General features: G+C 38.4%; 1 protein-coding gene across 1 annotated transcript; it reads right to left on the reverse strand.

Annotated features, from left to right (window-relative positions):
* Positions 1–4,170: 4,170 nt before the first annotated feature.
* On the reverse strand, positions 4,171–7,551 carry LOC145401693 (uncharacterized). Its single transcript, XM_080273875.1, has 4 exons — positions 6,855–7,551; positions 5,686–6,523; positions 4,404–5,412; positions 4,171–4,176 (listed from the first exon to the last, which is right to left on the reverse strand). Exons 1-4 carry the CDS (start codon positions 7,549–7,551, stop codon positions 4,171–4,173), a joined length of 2,550 nt encoding a protein of 849 aa, XP_080130001.1.
* Positions 7,552–8,575: the final 1,024 nt, after the last annotated feature.

The following is an 8,575-nucleotide window of genomic DNA, read 5'->3' on the forward strand; positions in this document are numbered from 1 at the left end:
GGATCTCATCACTCCCCAGCCAACTCCAAAACCCAACCAAATGAGTCCAAAAACAAGTTCTAGCTCACCTAAACCCCCAAACAGTTTTAAAACAAGCTAAACTAAGTTAAAATGCAGTTTATAACTCACCTAAACCGAAAAATAAAATCTGAAAATCAAAATTAAGTCTTGAAAAAATCAAACTGAGTAAACTGTACCCAAATATGAGAGAGTTCACCCTACCTATGACTAAAACAAATTAAGCCTAAAAACAGCATATAAATCAACTTAACCACAAAATTTAAGTCGAAAATATCATTCAAATCGGTTAAAAAAAGCCCACTGGAAAACCTGGGACTGGCCATCGATAAGTGTGACGGATGTTAATTTTTTACATTGCTAGTGCGGGATATTGTACAGCAGAGGATCGTATAGGGAAGGATCATATAGCGAAGTATGACTGTATGTCTACATTCATCATAATACAGCTTAGTGTGTACATTCACTGAAAACTACTGTTGTTGTGCAGTCTTATTTCGTTTTAGAAAAAAATAATATCCATACATCTCTTACGTTGTAAGGTTTCCTATTACCCGAGAGGTTTGTAATACTCTTTAGTTACGTACACGTTACCACTCGGTTACTTACAATGAATTTATGCCCAATGGCTGCACCGTGATCACTATAAGGATAGACGACAATTGGTATTAGAATTAGCTTTAGGTAACATGGAAGTTGCAAATGTCGACACTGATGATTTTCGTGCAGTTATTACAATCCGAGTTCAATTTCGTGTGAAAATATCTTTGATATCATATGAAGCAATTGGTAGTCCATCTTTTTCTCAGTATTTGTGTAATAGCCTATTATTTTCCTTTTTTACGACTACATCCAATATAACATTATTCAGTACGTGCGTGGTATGTCAAAGCTCTATTCATATGATGTTTATTTAAATGTGATTTAAGCTGATATTACGAATTTACGAATATCATCAGTGTCGATATTTTCAACCCTCTTGTAACCCCAGGTTCGCAAGTGGGCAACTGGGGATGGTAGGTTCTGGGACACCCATCCCTCTTTCCCTGGGTTATCGTTAACTACATTTCACTAGTTATTGCCACACTGGCACGGCAATTCCACCTGTCTTCTTACGTTATCATGTTCTTAAGGAAAGTGTCTTTCATACATTATGTAATACAGATACCTGTTTGAAGATTTCAGACTACAAAAGTTATAGATGTTTAAAAACCATTTTTAGGGTATTTAAGGAAGCTGCTTGGAAGCTCTCGGCAATTTGTTTACTGGTAATCTCATCAACCAAACCTAAATGATGGGGCTTCGCCTCCTAGACCCCTTATGATTTTAACCACTTAGCATTGCCAATAAACCTAACGGTCGAAACCCCAATTCCTATCAGACCAAAACTTTTAACTTAAATTATCCGAATCAACCTGTGAGAGACCAATTTGTATAGGAAACTTGGAAGACCTCCACTTAATTTTTTTTTTTGTTATTTTTTTTTTGCCTATCGACCATTGGGGCCGGAGCCCCTGGTCATTAAGGCAAAAATATATATATGTATATACATTGAGATATATACATATATATACGAACATATATATACATACATACATACATACACACATCCATGCATTTGAACATACACACTTTCATGCACACGTACAAATATATATATATATATATATATATATATATATATATATATATATATATATATATATATATATATATATATATATATATATATATATATATATATATATATATATATATATATAATTTTTATTTCCGTTTTATTTTGTATTTTTATTTTTATTATTATTTTTATTTTCTATATTTTTAACCTTATACAAGTTATAAACAAAAATACCTACTCTAAAGACCCTAAAACTAATCACCTAACAGACAAATCGCTAACCTATACTAAATCCTAAGAGACAAATAACTAGACCTACACTAATGGTGAAAATGCCTCGACCAAGAGAACACCATCGACTGCAGATATGTAATGCCTCTCTACATTAGACACCTGCACTCATCACCTGGTGACTGTCAGTCAAGGCACAACCTAATGTAGGGGACATCAATATATGAAAGAGAACCAGACAAGTCAGGAACATTTCCATATACGTCAGCTGTCGGCCCTAATTAGTAACTTCAGGAACATGGTATAATGTATTTACATATGTTACGTCCCCAGCTGTCCTCACTCCTCAAGCACGCTGCAATAGTTAGGTACAGCAAGAAATTCGTTCGGCCTGCAACTCCTCATTCCCGGGCCAGCTGGATAGCAACATGAGATATCTCCACCACAAATACTGTATCATCCATCACACCATCAATGATAATGAAATAGCCTACTACACTATTTACATATATTTACAAATAAACACACTGATACTCAAATAAAGAATATGCTTAGATCACTTATGCTATATCCCCACAATGATCTTCTCAACACCAAATGACACTCAATAATAACCATAATATCTCAAAATAATTAACCATTCTCCCTCACATGCTACTCTATAATATTATCCACACAAATACTCCACAATGGTTCACACAATAATAATCTCCACTATCACAAGTACACCACCACGTGCACCATAGGCTATCTTGTGGCCACCCACACCACGCTCTCTCTCTCCATCACCTGTATATTCTCCTCCCACAAGTAATACTCATCAATATATTCACATAATTATCTCACCACTTCCCTTATAACACCTCACACTGTGTGACCACGCTGCTCTCCCAAAATCACCACGTGTCTCCTCCAACACGCCCACCCGAGCAGAAACCCAGATCAGCTCCTCACACGCCGCCAGCCACCAAGAGAGAGAAGGCACGCACTCTCCCCTCGTACATACATATCTCTCACTAACGGGATCACAGTACAACAACATAACCTTACATGTTAACCCTTAACAACTTCACAAATATTAATTCATTTCTACATTCTCCAAAGATAAACTCCAACACAATATACAATCACATTATACAATAATAAACATAATATTCATTACATTCATGATACACAAAAGAAAACGTACTGTATGAAACAAGGGATAACTCCTCGTAACACCCCCCTTCCAGTAAAGATGTGAATTCTCCCTTTAAGAGGATTCACATCTCTCAGGAACGCGAGAGAGAGCGTCTGCTATCACATTCTCTCTTCCCTTTACATGAGTCACAACCAAATTATATTCTTGCAACAGCAGACACCATCTCATTAACCTCTGGTTAGAGTTCTTCATCCTATTTACAAATACAAGAGGATTATGATCATTGAAAATTTGCACGGGCCTCATGGTACCCTTCACATACACTTCAAAATGATTCAAACACATAATCAATGCCAAAGCCTCCTTCTCCACAGTACTGTAATTCATCTGATATGGTAACAACTTCTTAGAAAAATACCCAATAGGATGATCAACCTGCTCCACTTCCTGCATTAATACTCCTCCAATTCCCTTACCACTGGCATCCACATACAATTTAAATGGCTTATCATAATCAGGAGTGACCAATATGGGTACATTTACTAGCATATCCTTAATTTTCTTAAAAGCCTCCACACAGTGCTCACTCCACATAAATTTCACCTTCTTTGACAACAACCTGGTCAATGGCAATGCAACGGCTGAAAAGTTCTTACAAAATCTTCTGTAATACCCACTCATTCCCCAAAACCTCAACAATTCTTTCCTATTTGTTGGAGAAGGAAAGTTCACAATATCTTTCACCTTAGCATCCAATGGCCTCACTTGTCCTTGTCCTACTTTGAATCCTAAATAGTCCACATAAGCCTTCACAAAATCACTCTTTGCTAAATTCACTGTGAGATTTGCATCATCTAACTGTCTAAATACTTCATCCAACAACTTCAAATGCTCCTCCCATGTATCAGAATACAGTACTATATCATCAATGTATACAGTACAACACTTCACTCCACTCAACACTGCATTAACCAATCTCTGAAAACAACTGCTACTGTTCTTCATTCCAAATGGCAAAACTTTATACTGATACAACCCATCCATGGTAACAAATGCTGACAATTCCTTAGCCCTTTCAGTTAATCCAACTTGCCAAAAACCCTTAAGCAAATCTAACTTTGTCACATACTTAGCATTTCCTAACTGATCAATACAGTCATCAATCCTGGGAATAGGGTATGAGTCAGTCTTAGTTACAGTATTCACTTTTCTAAAGTCAGTACAAAATCTGTAACTATTCCCTCCAGCCTTAGGTACAAGTACACAGGGTGAACTCCATGGACTATTACTTGGCTCAATTAAATCATTTTTCAACATGTACTCTACTTCCTTCCTCATAATTTCTCTCTTTTGTGGAGTCACTCTGTATGCATGTTGCTTAATTGGCCTTACATCCTCTACTTCCACATCATGCACAATAACATGGGTTCTTCTAGGAGCATCAGGAAACAAAGATCTAAACTTGTTAACAATTCTTTTTACCTCTCCTTTCTTATCCTTATCTAAATGCTTCAACTTCTCATTCAAATGATTTAATATGACTGAATTTTCCAAACTCTGACCTTCACAATTCATCAAGTCATCATCTTCACCATCACTCTTCTCCACCTTCACAACATTACCACAATTTACTTCATCATTTACATACAATACTTCTTCCCTACCATAGTATGGCTTGATCATATTTACATGACACAAATGAGTTCCCTTCCGTCTCCCTGGGGTTCTGACTATGTAATTTACATCACTGACTTTCTCCTTAATGGCCCAAGGCCCACAATATTTTGCTTTCATAGGATTATCCTGCAATGGAAACAACACCAGCACCTTATCACCAGGCTGAAAACTTCTATCTCGTGCCTTCTTATCATACCAGGTTTTCATATTAGTCAGTGACTCCTTTAAATTCTCACAGGCAATCTCTCTAGCTCTCAACAATCTCTCCTTAAACATAGTAACATAATCCAGCATATTTGGCACATCATGATTTCCCAACCACTTCTCCTTCAACATACGCAGAGGTCCCCTGACCTCATGTCCATACACAAGTTCAAATGGACTGAAGCCAGTGGACTCCTGTACAGCATCTCTTATGGCAAACAAAGCTAGTGGCACTGCCTCATCCCAATCCTTATCCATTTCAGTACAGTATATTTTTAAAGTCTTCTTTAGAGTTTGGTGAAACCTTTCCACACATCCCTGCGACTGCGGGTGGTAGGCACTCGATAACTGCTGCTTAATCCTCAACTCTTTCAACACCTGACCAAACAACCTTGAAGTGAAATTACTGCCCTGATCTGACTGAATTACTCTCGGGAGTCCAACCCATGAGAAAAATTTCACCAACTCCCTCACAATCACTTTAGCATGGATACTTCTCAAAGGAATTGCCTCTGGAAACCTTGTAGACATACACATAATAGTTAGCAAATATTGACTGCCTCGCTTAGAACGAGGTAGAGGACCTACAACATCAATACATATCCTGCTGAATGGTTCATCTACAACAGGAATACGGTGCAATGGTGCCTTTACAATATTCTGGTTAGGTTTACCAACAACCTGACATGTATGACAAGTCTTACAATGCTTAATTACACTCATCTTTACACCTGGTTAATAAAAATGTGCTGTCACTCTACTCAAAGTCTTTCTTACACCAAAATGTCCTGACCAACTATCTTCATGAGCCAACTCCAAACTCTTACTTCTATACTTCTTAGGGACAACAATTTGGGTCTTCATCATCCAATGATCAGATACTGGGCTATCAGCAGGTCTCCATTTTCTCATTAAAATTTGGTCTTGCACATAATATCCCACATCTCCATCAAGAATTCCTCTCTCAGCCTCACTCCACAACGCCTTCAGACTTTCATCATTCCTTTGTGCATCAATTAAGTCCTCCTTTTTCACAACAAAGTCTGGCAAAGTCTCTACTTCCTTCCCTTTCACCTGCTCTGCTTCATCTCCAGGTTCACAAAACAAGGATGAGCTTAGGTCTAACTCAAACTCCTCATCTTCCTCCGCTCTTTTAGCACTAGCCCTTGTCATTACACATGCTGGATAAATCATACTCTCCTCAAGTCTCTCACCATCCTCACATACTTCTGGGTCTACGGTTTCACTTTCCTGGTCAACCTCAGGATTCTCCACAATTTCAGGCTCAGGGACAACTTTATTGCCTGCCAAATCATTCCCTAATAGCATGTCCACTCCTGACACAGGCAATCCTTCACTTACTCCAACTTTCACATTTCCTTTGACAAATCCACTCTCAAGCCGCATACAATGTACTGGTACTTCAAGCTCTGAAGAACTCACACCCCTAACAACAACATTTTCACCAGTAAAGGACTCATCACTCCACTCTGCAATACCTTTACGTACAAGACTCAGGTTAGCTCCTGTGTCTCTCAGTATCACAATCTCCTTTCCTTGTCCCTCACCCACCTTCATCTGACCTTTGGTGATAAATGGCTTAAACTCTACTGCAGGTAACACCTTGGATCCTGTACATACATTTGCTAACAATTGTTCTACATGTTCCTTCCTAGTTACAGTCAATCCAGCTTCCTTGGAATTCTTCTAACTATAACACTGATACTTCCTGTGACCTACTTTACCACAATGCAAGTTGCACCTGATTTTTCTTACAACTTATACTTAAGTGTCCAAAACCACCACACTTATAACATTTGATTCCTTACTTATTTTGATGTGAGGCATTACTGACCTCATCACTCCTAAACAAAGGTGACTCTACAGCCTGACTTTGAACATGTCCAACGTTAGATTTCAGAAAATTATTTGAGTTCTTGAAACTGTTTTGGTTAGCTGTACCTTGTTTACCACCCCAAGAGCTGGTGGACTTGTTAACCCAGCTCTGGTTAAATTTACCTTTATCAGCACCTTTGCTCATCTCATACGCAACAGCAAGCTGATCCGCTTTACGTCCAGCCTCAATCACATTTCTAATATCTAGTTTCATTATTTCATACCTTAGTGCTGGTTTTAAAGTATTTCTAAAATGTTCTAACATCAATAACTGTATCACATCTTCCTCGCTTGTCACATCCTCAGATTTCAACCATTTACCACACTTCAGCACAATCTCTCTGGCAACTTCCAAATAGGTGTTACTATGTGTCTTTCCAACGTCTCTGAAACGCTGTCTATAAATTTCTGGATCCACCTTCACAGTCTGTAAAATTGCCTCTTTAACAACATCATAATCACTGCACTCATCAATACCCAAACCAGCATAAGCCTCTCTTGCCTTGCCCTTTAATCTAGCTTGCACCAACAAAGCCCACTCTTTCTTTGGCCAACTTCTCAATTCAGCACTTTTCTCAAATTGTATAAAGAAATCCTCAGCCTCTTCCTCTACAAATTCTGGCATAAGTTTCATCTTTATATCTGATGAATTTCCTCCATGTTCCCCTTTTTCTACTTCCAACTTTTTTATCTCCACCTGAGCCTTGATCTTCTCAACTTCTGTTTTCATCAAAGCCTCTTGATTCTTTTCCCTCTGTAACATTATCTCCATCTCCATTAACTTCACTTTCCATTTCATCATCTCACTACCAGTCATTTCTTTGTTTCTTTCTACATACTTTTCATCCTTTTCCATATTTTCTTCTTCACACTCACTCTGCTCTCTACCCAAAATGCCAGATTCCATCAAACCCTTTATCAGTTCTCTCTGCATATCCTCCTTAAGATTAGCTTTTAACTCAATGCCATAAGTACATGCTAACTCCCTCAGCTCTTCTTTTGTGCACTGGTATAGAGAATGTACATCCCTACTGCTCATAAAGTTTTGCACATTACTCTCTGCCATGATTACAAATAATTTCAAGGCTCACCACAACACATTAGTCCAGAGGGGAGGGCTGGCAAGGATGACAGATTCTCCTGGTCACACACACTGGGCTACTGGACAGGTGGCACACAATCACAAAGATATCCCGGACAGGCCCCCAATTTTCTGTTACGTCCCCAGCTGTCCTCACTCCTCAAGCACGCTGCAATAGTTAGGTACAGCAAGAAATTCGTTCGGCCTGCAACTCCTCATTCCCGGGCCAGCTGGATAGCAACATGAGATATCTCCACCACAAATACTGTATCATCCATCACACCATCAATGATAATGAAATAGCCTACTACACTATTTACATATATTTACAAATAAACACACTGATACTCAAATAAAGAATATGCTTAGATCACTTATGCTATATCCCCACAATGATCTTCTCAACACCAAATGACACTCAATAATAACCATAATATCTCAAAATAATTAACCATTCTCCCTCACATGCTACTCTATAATATTATCCACACAAATACTCCACAATGGTTCACACAATAATAATCTCCACTATCACAAGTACACCACCACGTGCACCATAGGCTATCTTGTGGCCACCCACACCACGCTCTCTCTCTCCATCACCTGTATATTCTCCTCCCACAAGTAATACTCATCAATATATTCACATAATTATCTCACCACTTCCCTTATAACACCTCACACTGTGTGACCACGCTGCTCTCCC

This window comes from Coenobita brevimanus, chromosome 56 (assembly GCF_032717465.1).
Source record: "Coenobita brevimanus isolate Jiangsu-jjx chromosome 56, ASM3271746v2, whole genome shotgun sequence".
NCBI classification, from domain to species: domain Eukaryota; kingdom Metazoa; phylum Arthropoda; class Malacostraca; order Decapoda; family Coenobitidae; genus Coenobita; species Coenobita brevimanus.

Coding starts and splice junctions, on each gene's coding strand:
- LOC145401693 (XM_080273875.1), bottom strand. CDS start 7,551: ATGTTACAGAGGGAAAAGAATCAAGAGGCTTTGATGAAAACAGAAGTT. Junction 6,524..6,854: donor CTCTTGGGGTGGTAAACAAG/GTACAGCTAACC, acceptor ATGTATGTACAG/GATCCAAGGTGTTACCTGCA. Junction 5,413..5,685: donor TTGGCTCATGAAGATAGTTG/GTCAGGACATTT, acceptor TATGTCTACAAG/GTTTCCAGAGGCAATTCCTT.